This window comes from Gracilinanus agilis, chromosome 6 (assembly GCF_016433145.1).
Source record: "Gracilinanus agilis isolate LMUSP501 chromosome 6, AgileGrace, whole genome shotgun sequence".
Lineage (NCBI taxonomy): Eukaryota > Metazoa > Chordata > Mammalia > Didelphimorphia > Didelphidae > Gracilinanus > Gracilinanus agilis.
Window position 1 is genome coordinate 169,112,559 of NC_058135.1, and position 19,334 is coordinate 169,131,892.

Genomic DNA, 19,334 nt, shown 5'->3' on the forward strand with positions numbered 1-19,334 from the left:
TGAAATGAGACATGATAGGAACAAACTGTTTAGCTCTTTTTGATTGTCCTGAAGATCACAGAAGGTGAGAGATAGAAGGAATATTGAAGCAAAAAGGATATGTAGACCATGTAGATGATTATTGGCTAATACTTCCATTTTACAGAATAGAAAATTAGAGAGAGAGAGAGAGAGACAGAGAGAGACAGAGAGAGAGAGAGAGGCAAGCATGATTGTAGTCTGATAATCTAAAGCATACTGCTTTCCCACTTAGAGAGTTTTGCTGTTTCAGCTAATTTTCACCATATATGAAACAAAAACCTAAACACCAAATGGAAACCCATCAATGGGGGACTGGACAAAAACTTTCACTTATAAATGTAATGCAATATTACTTTATTTTTTAAGTATTGATTCAGGGAAACCTCAGATGGGTTCTATGGACTAATAGATATGAAATAGATATATAGTTTACGTTAGAGGTATAGCTAGGATTGTTCCTGGCAAATTATTTGTAAAGTGCAAGAGGTAGTTCATAAATAAAAGAAAATTGGCAAAGTCTCTAAAATAAACATCCAGTACTTTACAGTGTTGGCAAGGGTGATGCTTGCCTAAACATCATCTAAAAAGTAAAGTATTCAACTGAATTAATCTGGACAGTTTCCTTTGTTAAAGTTTTATAACCCATATGGAGCCTCACATCCCAATTGATTATGGTCATCTGTATCAATGGTTTATAAAATAGTGAATGGTAAAAATTATGTTATTTATTTTATGTACAAATATGCAGATCATTTTAGTCACTTATTTTTTTAATATACAGAAAAGCGTTTGGATTGAGGCCTCTGAAACAAAGAAAAGGAAATATTTTTTATAATTATATAATGAACTTTGTTAAATCCTTTAATTAAATTTTACCTAATGGATTGGAAAGTGAAACTTGATTCTTTATTTCAGGGTGAGATTCCTTTTGGAACTTATGGAATTCTACCTTAATATTTACTAAGAGCAACATATTTTCATTCCCATGTAAAATTTAAATTCTTGTGAATATTTATAGATGGGTTATATAAATTTTTTCATATTTTGAACAGAAGTATCTTGTCAGGGGGAAATAAAGGGGAAATAACATGGGGAATGTAGTATTGTTGCCTTATCTTCTTAATGTGTCATTTGTAAATCTGAGCAAAATACTGAGGTCCAACATTTGTTAAAATGACGGAAATGTTATGGCAGCATTAAGGCAGAAATGTAATGATTAAGAAGTAATATGGGATAAGTGAAACCTATTCATTGATGTACAACTGTTCTTCTGACTACAAACTGAATGTATTTTTATTTCAAGAAATACAAAGTATAATTTATCAGTGTGTTTCTACCCTAAAGCAAACAGTGAATAATCTCCTACACCTAACAGGAATGGCAAATATAGTATGCCCTTTTTCCTATCCTTTAGCTAGTTTGATATATTGTAGATATCTATTTGAAACTGTCAGGAGAGGCAAACCATCAGTTTAAATCACTTATAGTATTGAAAGGGAGGGGCAGAAAGGTAATCAAGGAAACACGAAATTATAAATTCCATAGAATGGAAGAAGTAAAAGAATAGTGGGGGAATAAGTGAAAGTATTTTCAAAATGGCATCATATTATTTGCTTAAAATGGTCAAGATTTAAAATGTTTAAAAGTATTGTCTATTGTCAAAAATTTAATCAACAAATGAAAAGTCAACAAATAAAAATTTATATTAAAATATTTAAGTATCCAAATAAATATACCAGAAATATTAAATTTTAGTTATTATAGTCCAATTAGAAAAGTAATATTTTTTCTTCTCATATTTCCTTGCTGATAATTTTAGAAATAGTGTATTATTATATATTAGGTCTAAATTTAGAGTTTACTTGTTATCTCTTGCTCTCCCCCCTCCAATTCCTCCTTCCCTTCTGTTTTACATTCTATAATGCACTATGGGCACTTGTTTGAGCATAGAAGTATCTATCTTGAACAATGCTTACATTTTTAAGCTGCATAAAATACTGATCATTAATATTTATTAAAATACACATTTTTATCTTATAACCCTCATCAGAATGTTATCTCATAACCTTCAATCAGAATTCCATTAGTTTTTAAAATTATTTTTCAAGGATTCTCTAAGTATAACATCATATTATCTGTGAAGAGTGATAGTTTAGTTTCCTACTTTATTTCCTTAAATTTCTTATTATTTTCTTATCATTAAAGCTAGTTTTTCTAATGCAATATTAAATAATAGTGGTGATAAGGGGCATCCTTGCTTCACCCCTAATCTAATTGGGAAGGCTTCTAATTTATATCCATTGTAGATGATACTTATTGAAGGTTTTAAGTACATACCATTTATCATTTGAAGGAATCACCCATTTATTCAAATGCTTTCTAGTGTTTTTAGTAGGAATGAGTGTTGCATTTTGTCAAAGGCCTTTTTTGCATCTGTTGATATAATCATGTGCTTTCTGTTACTTTGATGATTGATATAGTCAATTATACTGATAGTTTGTTTTATATTAAACCAGCCTTGCATTTCTGGTATAAATCCCACCTGGTCATAGAGAATGATCCTTCTGATATATTGTTATATTCTCCATGCTAATATCTTATTTAAATTTTTTCATCTATATTCATTAATGCAGTTGGCCTTTAATCTTCTTCCTCTATTTTTGTTCTTCCTGGCTTAGGTAAAAGTATCATATTAGATTCATAAAAATAATTTGTAGGATTCCTTCTCTGCCTATTTTCCCAAATAGTTTATGTACTATGGTATTGATCTTTCTTAAAATGCTTGATGAAATATACTTACAAATCCATCTGCCCTGGGAGATTATTTTCACGAAGATCATTGATGGCTTGTTCAATTTCTTTTTCTGATACGGGACTATTTAAGGATTCTATTTCCTCTTTTGCTAATCTAGGCAATTTGAAGTTTTAAAATATTAATCCATTTCACTTAGATTGTCAGATTTATTGTGATAGAATTGGGCAAATTACCTTCTAATGATTGTTTTAATTTCCTCTTCATTGATGGTGAGTTTACATTTTTCATTTTTGATACTCATTGATTTTCTTCTTTGCTTTTTAAATCAAGTTAATAAAAATTTGCCAATTTTATTTGTTTTTTTCATAAAACGTTTCTTTTACTTTAGATTTTATGTCCTTTAATTTTTATGATTTCCAATTTTGTCTTTAAATAACGATGTTTATTTTTTTCTTTTTCTAGTTTTTTTAAGTTGTATGTCCAGTTCATTGATTTGCAATTTCTCTATTTTATTGATGTTTGCATTAAAGATATAATTTTTCCCCCTAAATACTGTTTTGGTTGTATTCCATATATTTTGATATGTTCTCTCCTCATTGCCATTCTCATTCATAAAATTATTAATTGTTTCTATAATTTGTTCTTTGACCCTGCCCCTTTTCTTAGCATTAGATTATTTAGTATAAAATTAATTTTTTATTTATCTTTCCATGGAGCTTTATTAATTATGATTTATTATGTTATCATCTTTAATCTGAAAAGAATACATTTTTTATTCTTCTTTTTTGCCTTTAGTTGTGAAGTTTTTATGCCCTAACATATGGTCAGTTTTTTGTGTAGGAACAACATACTTCTGAAAAGAAGTTTTATTCCTTTCTATTGTCATTCAATTCTCTCTAGAAATCTATTAGTTCTAACTTTTATAAAATTTCATTCACTTCATTTACTTCTTTCTTGTCTATTTTTTGTTTGATTTATCTAGATCTGAAAGGAGAAAGTTGAGGTCCCCCACTAGTATAATTTTACTATCTACTACTTCTTGAAGTTCATAGAGTTTGATCCCTAAAATTTCCTCCTTCTCATTTACTTTTTTAGGCTTCTCTTGTGTCTTGTGTTAGAACTTCATATTTTCTATTTAAGTCTGGTATTTTCCTCAGGAATGCTTTGAAATCTTTCATTTTATTTAATGATTATTTTTCCCTCTGTAAGATTATACTCAGTTTTGTATACTCAGTAGGTGACTCTGAATTGGAAACTTAGATTTTTTTTTCCCTTTCTGGAATATTATGTACCATACCTTCCAATCCTTTAATACTGAAGCTGCTAAGTTCTATGTGATTCTGATTGTAGCTTCATAGTATTTGGAATGTTTCTTTCCAGCTGTTTGCTGTATTTTCTTCTTGGCTTGGGGGCTCTTGAATTAAGCTATTGTGCTCCTGAAAATTATCATTTGAATATTTCTTTCTGGAGTTGATCTGTGTATTCTTTCCATTTCTATTGTGTTCTCTTCTTGAAGGCTATCTAGAGAGCTTTCTTTGATAATTTCTAGTATTATAATGTCTATCATTTTTTTTTTATTATGGCTTTCAGGTAGTCCAATAATTCTTAAAATGTCTCTCCTGAATCTATTATCCAGGTCAATTGTTTTTTAATGAGATATCTCATATTTTCTTCCTTTTTTCCATTCTTTTGATCTTGTAATATTGTTTTTTTTTGGTGTCTTATGAAGTAATTAGCTTTAAGATGCCCAATTCTAATTTTTAAGACATGATTTTCTTCTCTCGGTTTTTGAGCATTTTTTCATATTTGGCCAATTTATTCTTGCATCACTTTCATTTCCCTTCCCAATTTTCCCCTTGCCTCTCTTAATTTATCTTTGAAATCCTTTTGAGCTCTTCTCAGAATCTAGGTCGAGTTCATATCTTTCTTTTGGACTTTGCATGTCTTTGCTTTGCTTTTACTGTCCCCTTCTGTGTCTGTGCCTTGCTCTTTGTTACCATAAAATTTCTCTATGGTTACTTTTTGATGATTACTTATTTTCCTAGTTATTTTTAAAGAGAAACTCTTTTCTCGGAGAGGTTAGGGAATGCTCTTAAACCTTAGTCCTTCCTTGATGCTACCCTTAGCCTTTTCTGCAAATTTCAGTTCTTTCAATATTGTGTGATGATTGGGAACTCTGGTAGGGAACTCCACTACTGATTCAATCATGCCCTGAGACTACTGATTCAATCATGCCCTAAGACTACTGATAGCTCAAAATCTAGCCTCAGGCTTTGGTGTTAACTTTTGTTCTCTCTCTAGCCTTGGTCAGGTCAGGGACACAGCACAGAGCAAACTGCCCTGCCCTGTGGCTCTACTATGAGCTTCTGGCAAGTGTCAGCCAAGCTCTAAGTCAGCACCCCGGGGACTGTCTCTGGCAGGGATTAGGGGGCCCAGCTCTGGGTCTTATGACTATCCTAAACTGATCTATCCTCACCACAATTCAAGGATGGGACTCCTGGCCTTGCTCTGGGCCTACACAGATCAGGCTACTCAGTACAGATGTCATGAGGTAGAATTTTGGACCTAAATCCAGGTTTGCTTGAAACTTTAAGTGTTTTCTTTAGATTAGATTGCTGTTGGCCCAGACAGGGTCTCAGAGTCTGAATGATGGTGTGGGTCCAGATTCAGAATCTGAGACAGTAGATGTGGTGTGGAGGGGCTTGCTATTGGCTTGCTCCTTACTCCTCACTCTTATCTCTTGTTGGCTATTCTCCCACTCCCACCAGTGCCCCATATGTCTTCTGGCTACCTTCTAGGTTATTCTCTTTATGAAATTTCCTCTCCTCTCTCTCCTTGTTGGTTCTTTCACTCCTGTATTCCTTTTGTGTTATTACTTTAAGATTGATTGGAGAGGATTCTCATGGTGGTCTCAAGCTTCCATGCTTCTACTCTACCATCTTGGTTCCATAACCAGAAAAATCCACCCCTCATATTTGAAAAGAAGAAAAAGAACTCTTCATGAGCATTAATAAAAATAAAACAAAATAATTTATTTCCTTTGAAATTTCCATTCACTTAGTTTTGTTGCCTAATAGGTACTAAGTCAAGTATTACCAGTTATAAAGTTATTACCTTTGGACACTTTAGCAAACCATACTATAGCTGGTGCTGAATGACCAACTCTGTATACAAAGCTTAGTCACTCGCTGAAATTTAAAGCCTATTAGTGTAAAAGATCTGGATTCAGAAAACACATTTCTCCATTACTAGGTGTGAGACCATTAATAAGTCACTTCATTTCTCTGAGACTCAGTTTCTTTTCTTTAACTTCAGCATACTTCTCATTTATCCTTTTAGTACCCATGCATTCATCCATCATTCTATCCATTCATCTATCCATTCATTCATTCATTGATTCAACAGTTATTTGTCAAATATTCATTATATATGAAACATTGTACCACATCATTGAAGTAAAGGGATTATGTTCATTCAAACCACCATTCATTCAAATACACATACATATAGATGTAGATGTAGATACAAATAGAGAGATAGATAGATAGATAGATGGATAGATAGAGATTCATATGATATAGATATTTGATACTATATTAGGCAGCCCTGATGATAGAACACAAAAGTAATTCCAATGCCTAATATTCAGTGATAAATATCAGCAAAGAAGTATGGTATTACAGGGAAAGTAAAGGATTTTGAATCAGAGATACTGGTTTTAGATCTCAAACTTACAAAATTGCTTACTATGTCTAGAATGGTAGAGCTGGGACTTAAGTCCAGATCTCCTAATTCATATTTATTATCATTTATTTGATTAAAGGTGAAGTCTGAGAACTACCATTAGGCATAACTTTAGGACTGTGCTTATGACACACTTACCAAAATGTGCTGTTCTCCCCTGATAATTGTTTCTTATTTGTCTTCAGATATTCAAATGATCTTATAATATGTACGCCAATCTAGAATGAGTTTTAATAATGCATAACTAAACAGATAGTCTCTTTTTTACATTTTTTCAAAAACAAAATCACTCTCAAGTATCATAGTAGACCCCACTAAACTAATTATATGAAATTTTTCCGGGATTTTAAAATCAGCCATTTATGAGATCTGACTGTCCAAGCAAAACTGTAGATTTTATGACAAGTACTGTTTTGCCAATACAACATCTGTTGGACATTGCCATACTATACTTAGAATTGTACTTTGATATTTTGCCTATGTTTTCTTGCATAGTCAACATATGTAAAATAGACCATGTATCCTAATGTTGTAACAGTACAACAAAATCCATATTTTACTACAACAGTAAATATGTCCAGTGTGTCCAGAGTTGATATGTACTGTGTATGAGTTCTGATCTTAGAATCAATAAGATGTTTTTTAAACCATGCCTTAGATATTTACAGTTTCTTTTTTTTATTCTGGGAAAATCAGTATCTTCCATGTAATTTAGGACATATCTCCTAGGTCAAAGATAGCTGTAATATAGTAATAAATTAACAAATAATTCATATATTTCAAAGAAGCAGATATCATATTATCTTACCTTCAGGGTTTTTCTCATTAATTCATTAAAAATATTTAACTAATGGTCTATTATGTAATTACCACTATAATAAATGCTAAAAAATTATATGATATACAAACAACAAATATTACTTCTAACACATGTTATGATTAGTTATTATATGAAGTCTTTCTAATATCTTATGGGGAAAGTATCAGAGACCTGAGTTTTAAACCCAGTTCTTCTATTTATAACTTATGTGACTTTGAACAAGTTAATTAATCCTTGTGACCAAGTGTTCTCATAATAGCTTTAACTCTGGAATAAGCTGAAGTGTTTATGAGGATGGTAATTAATAGGAATATCACATAGCCCTTTTTATCTCTTTTATATACTTACATTTTAAGCAGAGTGATATAAAGGTATAAGAGTCATAGAGATCTGAGCTTATGTACTGCCTTTATTCTATGATTCTGTGAATCTAGGAAAATCACTTTCAATGCTTCTGATGAATCTTAAAGCCTAGACGGCAGAAGCAGTGGCATCCTGCATTGGTTGAGGAAGTTTCCTAACTAAGTATTCTCTATACCAGTGATGGGCAAACTATGGCCCAAGGGCCAGATGTGGCCCCCTGAAATGTTCTATCCAGCTGTGTGACATTATTCATAATCTGATGAATACAATGAGTAGGACACAATACAATGAAACTTTAAAAGAGTTGCCTTAGAAAAAGACTGACAGATGAGCATTTCCTTCCCTTTGACCCCCCCTTTAAAAAGTTTGCCCATCACTGCTCTATACCAGCAAAATCTTAGGTAAAAAGCAAATAGATGAAAATGGTTTACTACATTGCATAAATCTTTTATTCTCCCTGCTTCCAACTAATTCATACTTTAACAATTATGTAGAGCTGAACATACTTTAACAATTATGTAGAGCTGAATGATTGTACTATATTCTTCACATAATCCATAATAAACAATCAGTTTATCATTCCTTATTTAATGGCATAATGGAAAGAGCACACAGGTCCAAATCTTAGATCTGACTTTTATTAGTTGTGCAGTTTTGATCAAGATAACCTTTTTCTCCCCTCATCTTCAAAATGGAGAGAACAATTCTTATTACCAAACTTAAAAGGATATTATGGGGATTAAATATTATAATCACAAGGAAAGACTTTGACATAGGTAAACATTACTGAAAGGCAATATATGAGTGGAAGAGTTGTGAATATTTCCATTATCTGGATCTGAAGAAGAATAATTTCATTAGCATGAGCCATTTTTGGTATAAAAATCTCACTTTGTAATTGCAGGTAGGTAAGTATTGTGAACATTTACCTGTAGGGATTTTTTGGGGAGCCCTAAAGGATACAGCAGCTTGTCAGGGACACATATTTAGTGTATGTCAAAGGAATAAATTGAAACTAGGTCTTCCCAAGTCAAAGGTTGTCATTTTTTCCAATATAAATATGAAATGTTTATGTACATGTACATATACATATATACATATATACACACATAAAGAAACACAGAGACAAAGAAGCAGACTCTATATAATTAACAAAAATAATACCAAAGAGACTTTTATGTACAGCATACTATACTAGATGCTCTGCAAGATACAAGAATGATTAAGACTTTCCCTCAAAAAATCTTCAATCTTATAAGAGTGATTAAAATAATATTCAAATGAACAGAATACAAACCAGAATATTGTGAACAAATGTGAAAATATCAACAAAAGGCACTGGGAACTAATAATTAAATGGATTTGAAAATGAAAAGAAAAGTAGGAGGTTCTTTTGGTTTTGGTGCTAACAGATCACTGCAATGTGCAGCAATATCTCATGATTTGTTTTGCTATTCCCTAACTGATGGACACCTGCTTCATTTATAAGACTTATTTGTCACAAAAATACTACTATAAATAGTTTGGAGCATATGAGGACTTTCTTCTTATCAAAGGCTTCCTTGAGAAATGAACAAGGAAATAAAATCTAGTTAAAAGGAAATACATATTTTGGTCACTTTATTTGCTTAATTCAAAATTGCTTTCCAAAATCATGATAACATTTCACATCTCAACCAATAGCACAAATGATATGCCTATCCTTCCACATCCCCTCCAAACATTGACTATTACCATTTTTCTCATTTTGCCAACTTGTAGTTTTTCAGGTAAAACCTCAGAGTATTTTTTAATTTGCTTTTTTCTTTTAATTAGTGATTTGGAATATTCGTTTGTAGTGAACACATTTAAATAAATCTTTTGGGAACTGTTTTTATATCCTTCATTAAATTATCCATTAGTTTATAGCTTAATTGTATTTACAAACTTACATATATACATATGTGCAGACACATGTGTGGTTTATATTATCTTGAATACCAAACACTTAAAAAGATGAATATGATATGAATTTTTCCCCTTTTGACAACTACTTTTATTCTTCTTTTTTTAAAACCCTACCTTCTGTCTTGGAATCACTACTATGAATTTGTTCCAAGGCAGAAGAATGGTAAGGGTTAGGCAATTGTGTGACTTGCCTGGGGTCACATAGCTAGGAAGTGTCTGGGGTCAAATTTGAACCCAGGACCTCCTGTCTCTGAATCTGGCTCTCAATCCACTGAGAGACCCAGCTGCCCCTACTTCTCTTATTCTAAATGCTTTGATCATGTCTATGTCAAATTTTTTCAGTTTCAAGTAAGAAAACTTTTGTTTTTCACAATTTTAAAATTGCATCCATCTCTTTTTTTGGCTAAGAATACTTCTCCTACCCATTACTCTGAGAGATATACAATTTATCTTCTAATTTTATACTATGATCTTTAATGTTAAGTTCTCATCTTTTTAGAATATATGGTTTAATTTGCCAATCTAAGTCTAATTTCTGCCAAATTATTTTAGTTTTCCCAGAAGTCTTTAACAAATACACTTTATCAGTATGTCAGTGTCAAAGTCAATGCCAAACATAGTGATAATGATTTATGTTGACTGTGATTCTCCCTTGTCTTTCACATACTTCTGAATAATTGCAATCGTTATTACATATTCTCTTCTGATTTAATATCATTATAAATACATATATCACAGAATTTGGAAGCAAATATGTAACATGATAAATGCGACCAAATTGCAGCCTAATGAGCATGGTTAGACACATTTTATATTGCTACTGCAACTATAATTCTTGCTACTATTCTCTAGTAGAGTTGGTGAAAGTTCTTTTTAGATTCACATAGACAGTTATTCTTTCATACCACATATTCATCAACTAATATGCTGTACCATTCCATAAATGACTGACTTGACAATTTTCAAAATTATTTTGACACAAGATCATAATAGGTTCTTCAAGATTATTACTAACTTTGACTTGTCTAAAGATGGTGATTTTTTCAATAAAGCTTTAAAAAGACGATAATTTGCAAAGAATCTCTATGTTAATGTGTTATTAATTCATTACTATGATAGCCAGATATGATAATATTAAGTTCTTAAGGCAATACTACTTATTTTTTTATTTATGGTGGTATCTTTACTTCAAGAACTTCAAAGTCCAGAATTCTTTTTCTGTTTTGAAAATATCAGCTAATTAGATAATCTTTCTAATCCAACAAGAACGATTACATGAAACTCTCTAGCATTGATGCTTTCATTCTCACCTTCACTCTCTTACCCGATTTTCATAGAATCATAAGAATATTAGGGCTGGAAATGACCTCCACAATTCAAATTGATTCAATTAATTTCTATCAAGCATCCACAGAATATATGGCTTTGTGATAGGTCATAAAGTCCATCTGTATCTACTTATTTTTACTCTCTTTCAAAAAAATAAACTACTCAAACAGAACTACATTGTAGCACAATTAAAAGGTTGATGTTTTAAGGATCATGTTGGTTATGTATGTTCTTCCCTTATTGAGCCAATTCTGATGGGAGTAAGGTACACATGCTCCTCTCTACCTCCCCAATCTTCCTTTCTACTGTGTATGTTCTCTCATGTTTCTTTTATGTGCAATAATTAACTCATTCTATTTTCTCTTCTCCCTTTTCTCAATGTGATGCTCTTTCTCATGACTTAATTTAATTTTTCATATCATCCCATCGTCTTTAACTCACACTCTCACACTCTTTGCATATCTTTCTAACAGCCCTAATAATGACAAAGTTCTTTGACATTACAATAATCATTTTCCCATTTAGGGATGTATACAATTTAACTTCATTGAATGTCTTTTGATTCTCTTTGTTATTTACCTTTTATGCTTCTTTGAAAGTCAAATTTTCCATTTAGCTCTGATCTTTTCATCAGGAATGTTTGAAAGTCCTTTATTTCATTGAATATTTGTTTTTGCCCCTGAAGGATTATGCTGTTTTTTTTTTCTGGGTAAATGATTCTTTTTTCCCCTTTTTAAAATTTAGAATATTTTTCCATAGTTATATGAGTTATGATCCCTCTCCTTTTTCCTCCCTGCCCACCCACCTCCTGGAGCAATTCCATTGTGTTATACATGTATCATTGTTTTAAACCTATTTCCATGTTATTCATATTTGTAGAAGAGTGATTTTTAACATCATTTTAACATTAAACATTTTAATATAACATTTTTATATCAAAACCCTAATCATATCCCTATTGAACTACATGATTGATCATATGTTTTCCTTCTGCATTTCTGCTTCCATAGTTCTTTCTCTTGATGTGGATAGCATTCTTTCTCATAAGTTCCTTTGGATTGTCCAGGGTCATTGCATTGCTATTAGTAGAAAAGTCTATTATATTTGATTGTGCCATAATGTATCACTCTCTTGTATAATGTTCTCCTGGTTCTGCTCCATTTGCTCTGCATCAATTCTTGGAGGTCTTTCTAGTTCACATGGAATTCCTCCAGTTCATTATTCTTTTCAGCACAATAATATTCCATCACCTTCAGATACCACAATTTATTCAGCCATTCCCAATCAATGGACACCCTCTCTTTTTCCAATTTTTTGCCACCACAAAGAGTGAGGCTATAAATATTTTTTTACAAGTCTCTTCCTTATTTGGGGGCTTTATTTGGATTCCTGAGTGAGCTTTTATACCTTATTTTCCATTTGGCAAATTCAACTTTGTAAAAAGTTATTTTCTTAGGTAAATTTTTGTACTTCTTTTCCAAAAGGATCGATTTTGTATTCCAAGTTTAAATACTAGCTCTTTTGCTCTCTGGAATATGATATTTTATGATCTCCAATATTTTAGTATAGAAGCTGATAAGTCTTGTGCTATCCTGACAGAGGCTATATGGTTTTTGAATTGTTTCTTTTTTGGTCACTTGCAAAATTTTCTCATTGACCTGGGAATTTGGCTAGAATATTCCAGGAAGTTATCTTTTTAGAATCTCTTTCTAAAAGTGATTGATGTGTTTTTTTTTTTTCATTTTCTATTTTGTTCTCTGGTCCCAGAATAATGGGGCAGTTTTCCTTGATGATTTCTTAAAAATGATATCTAAGATCTTTTTTTTTTTGAAAATGGCTTTCAGGTAGTCCAATAATTCTTAAATTATTTCTCCTTAATTTATTTTCCAAGTCAGTTGATTTTCCAATGAGAAATTGCAAAATTTCTTATATATATATGTACATATATATGTACATATATATATATATATATTTGCCTTTCTTTGAATATTTTTGATGTATCATGAAGTCATTAGCTTCTACTTGCCTAATTCTAAATTTTAAGACATAATTTTCTTTAGACATCTTTTGTATCTCCTTTTCCATGTGGCCAATTCTACTTTATATAAAATTCTTTTCCTCAGTGAATTTTTGTACCTCTTTTTCTGAAGGTCCAATTCTGCTTTCAAGTAATTTTTCTCTTTGTTGCATTTTTTGTTTATCTTTTATATTTGGCAGATTCTGCTTTTTAAGGAGTTCTATCTGGATTTTTATGTCTCTTACCAAATGGCCTATTCTGTTTTTCAGGTATTAATTTTCTCAGGATATTTGGGACCTCCTTTTTTGTTGTTGCTTGTTCATTTTTCTTGCCTTTTACTTTTCTTTTAGTTTAAAAAAAAGCTTTTAAAGTTGGGCTCTGTAACTATGGTAAAGGGAACATTGCTTCAAGCTTCAGATTCTTTGTGCAGCTGCCTTCAGAGCTGGCACTAGGGATCTATCTGCTTTCAGTTCTTCCAAGGTGGCATAATATAAGGAGAGGTGAGTTTAATATTCTCGTGGCCTGTGCTCTGTTTTTTAAGTAACCTCAATCACTCTTTTAGACCCCTTGAGATGTTGGTGAGGGTTCTTTGCTCTCCTGTGTCTGCAAGCGATGGTATATGCTGGCACACCTCCTCATCTTGTACATAGGACTTCAACCTGGTTCTGCTCATGGGCAATAAGACAAGCGTCTTGCATCCAGAAAAAAGCAAAGTGGCTTCTGTAACTCCTTCTTAACAGCTGCCCAATCCTCATTACTATCTGTGACAGAGGGCTACAAATGCCTTGCTTCAGTTATGTGGAGATTCATTGCCTCTCTGATGCCTGCCCAGCACCCTGCACTCCATTTCCACAACAGTGAACTAGATCCCTCAAGCTGACCTTTTAAGTTATTTTGGACTGCAAATTTACCTCACCTTGTCTTTTTGTGGCTTTTGCTGCTCCAGAATTCATTTTGAGGCATTATATCATTGCTTTTTAGAAGACAATTTGTTAAAAATCAGAGAGGTCCCTGTACCTTCTTTGCCATCTTGGCTCCACCTCCACTTAAATGCATTTCTAACTTGTATTGTTTTATTGGATCTAAATTTCTGTTATCTTTCTCATTGGAAATCAACACTGGAAAATACCTTCTGGAAAGTTAGAAAAAAAGGTGGGGGAAGAAGGGCAGTGGGAAAAAAGTCACCAGAAATGGGCACCTAGATACTGTGACATCTTAAGTGGGTCTACAGAAAGAATAAGTGAAACGAATCTCTGAATTTAGGGAGCTAAGCCAGCTCAGGGGCTAGTCTAGAGATATAGTGTTGAAGTTGACATTTCATGATTGGATCTCAAATACAGAAAGGAATTTAAGATTAAAATCTAGAACCAGAGAATTCTGGAATGACTAAAAATAGGAGCTATTGAAACCCCAAATGACTGAGCTCACTGAAGTCTAAGGCTCAGGTCTAGAATATTGACAGTTCCTAGCCAAAGCAATTAACTTAATTTTATAGCCCAAATCAATTCTTCAGTACTTATTAAGTACCTAATAGGTATTATTCAGGGCAGTAGGGCTGTAAAGACAAAATGTAAAATTTTCAATGAATTTATATTCTATTGTTGTTCTGATCAAAATCAAATTTTTGCTTTGAATTTCCTATTTTGATTCAAAGAAACAAATATTGATAGATTTTCTATTATATACATTCTCTCCAAGGCTTTTTAAAGGCTCAGATTGTCTTTGAGTAAAGGCAATTTAAGTAAGAAACAATGTAATATGACTCAACAAGCATTTATTGAGATAATGCATACACAGCCTAAAAATGGAATGGTTATATATATGTATATATATTATTTAGTATAATATATTAATAAAATATAATAATATAAATTATGTATAAGATATGTCAAATAATAAATAGTAGATAATATCATAATATAAGGGAAATGTGATTATTTTTAACTGTTCTTTACAAGACACTAGAAGAAAATAATTGCCTGGGAATATAAAAATGTAAAAAAAAATTGAACACAAATTTTGAAAGACATTATTTATGGAGGTATCTATTAAGCATTATTACACAACTGGGATGTGAAAAGTTCAAATTTTATTTGTGAACTGGATAGCAAGCTTCTTGAGGCTGTTTTTTTCTGTTTATTTCTCCCATGGCCTTAAATTTTTGTAACCCTTTGAGGTAGCTGAATATATAAGTACTTGTTGTACTTTGTGTTATAGTGTATGTTTCAATTAAGTTGATGAATGTTCTCATAGCATTTCCAGTTATTTTACTTCTTTTTTACCTCTGTTATTTAAGTATTTCTGAATGATGAGATTACTAAAAATATGGGTGAAGGGACTCTGTTATTAATTTTGTTGACATATTTGAGGATTGAATAAAAGTAGAAAATATCAAACTAACTTCAAAGAAAACTTTCTAACTTTTTTCTCTTAACCATAACATCTTGAAGTATTTTAAACAGATAATTATATAATTATAGTCATTCTTCAATTTTAGAATGAATTATACCTGAAAAGCTATTTTTATGTTGATTGACAACAACATAAAAATTTTTAAAATAATCTCATTAAAAGAATCTTAGGTGATCAGATTATCAGGCAAGTTTACTAATCTACTGTTCTATTTTACCCTAAGTTTGTTGTCTAGAACTCTGGCTCCATCTGTTCAGGAAATTCTCTATCAAAGCAAAATGGAAAGTGTTTTGGTGCTTAAGATTTGGTTGACTGGGATCCTGAGATATTAAATCGCACAGTCACACAACCAGAATAAAGCAGAGATAAGACTTGAACCCAGGTTCTCCTGACTCCAAGGCCAGTACTTTATATGCTACTCCACAGCTGACTCTCATAATATATAATATACCTAAATTACAGAAATCTAGGACCTAACTACTGTTTATAATGTTTCTTTGTGGCAACTGACTCTATGTTCCTATTATGAGATTCCAGGAATGCATTTTTCCTTGCCTGAGCAGCATGAAAACAGAGGGGTGGGAAAGTGAAGATTCATCACAGGAGGTGTTGAAGGGTGAGGGATTGTAGGGTAATGAATTAGAATTGAGCTTCAGTAACTGTGATAGAGTGGAATATTTGGATGAGAATTTCCAAGAAGTGAAAAGGGAGGATGATTCAGAAAGAGTAGTTGGTAAAAGTGAGATCAGACTTAAAAGGTTTAAGTTACACATAATTCATACATAAGTTCTGAGAGATGCTAAACTGAAATATTGTGACTCTTGACTGTTGTTGGCTCTTTGAAATGTCCCTCATATGATACAAAAAATAAACACACAAACATCTGTAGATAGATACATAATGGTATCTATCATTTATATAGCTATTTCTTTTTTTTTCTATAGCTATGTATAATGTGTTTGTATGTACGTGTGTATTGAAAAATAAATCATGTTTGGAAGAGTTGTCCCTAGAAGGTTAAGATAAATAAAAGCACATAGTTTCCTAGATGTAACCCTACTGGAAAAATACCTGCTTTTGGTCATTAATATAATCCATATTATCTATCACTTTAAGGTTATACAGCACTTGTCTATAACTCTCCCTGTTCACTACTTCTTTATGTATGTTGTTTCCCCCATTAGAATGCAATCTTTTTAAGGTCAGACTCTTTTTTTTTGTATATTTATATCTTTAGCACATGGCACAGTGCATGGTGTAAAGTAAATACATGATAAATTTTGTTTAAATTAATTAATTCATGCACATGTAACACTTAAGATGCAGTTGAAAGAGGATTGAATTGAGAATCATAAACTTAGGTTCTAATTCAGAAGCTGCCTCTACTAAAGTAAATGATTTTAAGATTTTTAGATGACTTTTAGACTCAGATTCTTCATTTTTAAAAAGAAGAGTAGAGTTAGATAAAATTAAAATTTCTTTTAAAATGTAAAATCTATGATTCTCATTGTCATGACCAAGCCCAAGTCCACCCTATTGCTACCCTTTATACATTTCAAAAATTTGGTAATAGCTAATGGAAGTTGTAATGCCCAATTGAATCATTCAAACCATTTTACCCTTACCTCACATAGAAACTACATATCATCATAATAATTTGTTACCACTTTCTGAAACTTCATATACATGATAAAATCATTGCATATGTTCATCGCACTGATATACCAACTTGTTTTGTTTTCATTTTGGAAGGAGATGGTTTTATATCTCTATTATTTCCAGTAATTCTCATGATGACTTGCATGTTCTTCCTAATATCTGATAAATCTACGAGAATGCTTGACATTTTATTGACACCCTTTTTTGGCTATTGGTTTCACAGGATTGTGCCCGTAATGAGCCTCAAGTTGATTCATCCATTCAACATATATTTATTGAGCATAAGAAACAAAGAATGCGAGATATGAAATAATATAACATTAGGGTATTATTTCTAAGTTCCTTTTCTGGCATCTAAAATAACCTTTGCAAAGTTTTCGTTAGATACCTGTGACCACAAGTCTCTTTTTCATTAGAAAAACTCACCAGAATTAAAAAACAAAACAAAACAAAACAAAGTCACTTGAACTAGAATGCTCTGAGAAAAAATTGTGCTAGTCACTAAAATTTTCTAGTTGCTCAGAAAAACATTTCTGCCCTTGCTGTTAGATATAAGCAAAACAAATCAGAGTACACATTACATTGACTTCTCATGATGGTTTACTGGCCTTGCTTACAAGCAAATACAGGAATAGATTATGAAGTTCATCTTTCTGAATGTTGTACCATCATGAATATATAGGAAGTATAAGAGAATTTGAGCAAATATATACAAAATCCTGAAAAACTCTCTGAAACTTAATTCCTCAATAAGATCTTACATTTTACATAATTTATTTGGCTTATTTTAAGAGTAAGCAAAGAAATGTTATTTATAAATTGAGACATTTTTTCTATCATCTTAGTTATCTGTTAAGCATTTTAAGAATTCAGTTACCAAAAGCCATTGTTGTTCAAGAATAGTTTATTACAGAAGATATTTTATCCAACTATTATAAATTGTTAGGTTTTATATGTGGTGTATAATTAAATAACAGATCTATTCTTATTAGAACAAATTGTATTTGTTTATAATGAATAATAGTTTATTTTTAGAAATTCAAGGAGGAAAAACACTTATTTTTAACTGAAAAAGCTAAGTTCATTTCTTGAAGAAATTTTTATGTTTGAAATTGTTTTTAATCTAAAAATCAAATAGCCACACTTTTCAAAAGTAAGTATGTTTTATTTTTAGCACTTTTGGTGATTTTATTGTAAGCTTTGTTTTCTTAAGATGGTTTCTGAAGAAGCTGTTTATTATGGAGAAGCAGACTTGAAATAGTCTGCCCTTAATAGCTATGATCTGCAACAGAGTGTAATAGAGCTGCTATTAAAACATCTTATATTTAGAATTTGGATAGGCTCCTATTAAAAATCCAACAAAATGGTTATTTTATGGGTTTGTTGCTTGTGAAAGTAAAGAAGGGATTATTTATATGTCCATATGTGTGTATACAAAATATGCATAAATATCTATTATGACAGAATTTCCTAAATATCATACTAAAATATTCCATTATAATGTGCCTTTTTAAATTTTTATTATCTATATTAAAATGTCTTCTTTTTTCATTAAATCAGACAGCATTACTGAAGTCTTCACAAATATCTATGTGACAAGCTTTGGCCCTGTCTCAGACACAGATATGGTAAGTCCTTATTTAAAAGAATATTTTGATTATTTGATTGTAACTGTCCCAATACCATTTATTAATGTTAAACCTCATATTTTTAATTTTGAAGATACTATTAGGGTCTATTTTTTCTGCCCAAATGAAAAATGATTATTCCATATTGTTCCTTATATGGTTTTCTGTAAATAGTGCTTGCAACCTTTTTTTTTTAATCTTTATCTCAACTTGTCTAAAAATTTCTTGTTGTTGATTGTAGGGATATTCTGCAGACTTTGGTCTCTTAATCACCTATCTCTGAGTAATTCCTAATCAGTTTTACAAATTTTGTCCATCCATAAGATCAATACCATTTACCAAAGTTTTTAGGATAAATACTTCTGATTCCTACCATTTTCTTTCTTATCAACCTTTAATTCTCTAGGGAAAATGAACAAGACAAAACAATCCCACAGAATAGAAATACTTTAGAACCAAACTTTAAGTCAATTGTGTAATGGTAAATATTTGGTCTGTCAAATTTCACACAAAAGATTTTCATCTTGCTTAGTAATTGATTATCTTGATTTTAACCTCCCTCTTTCTATTGTGACTGTTTTGTTGAAGCATGTCTTCAGAAAGATACCAGTTCAGATTTTGCTGCCTAAATTTATCTAC

General features: G+C 31.4%; 1 protein-coding gene across 1 annotated transcript in view; it reads left to right on the forward strand.

The window, feature by feature from the left end:
- GABRA2 (gamma-aminobutyric acid type A receptor subunit alpha2) overlaps positions 1-19,334 on the forward strand; it is a 103,771-nt gene that overhangs the window by 28,335 nt on the left and 56,102 nt on the right. The window contains exon 3 of the mRNA XM_044680353.1: positions 18,628-18,695. Coding sequence (XP_044536288.1) covers positions 18,628-18,695 — 68 coding nt within the window. The remainder of the gene's footprint in view (positions 1-18,627; positions 18,696-19,334) is intronic.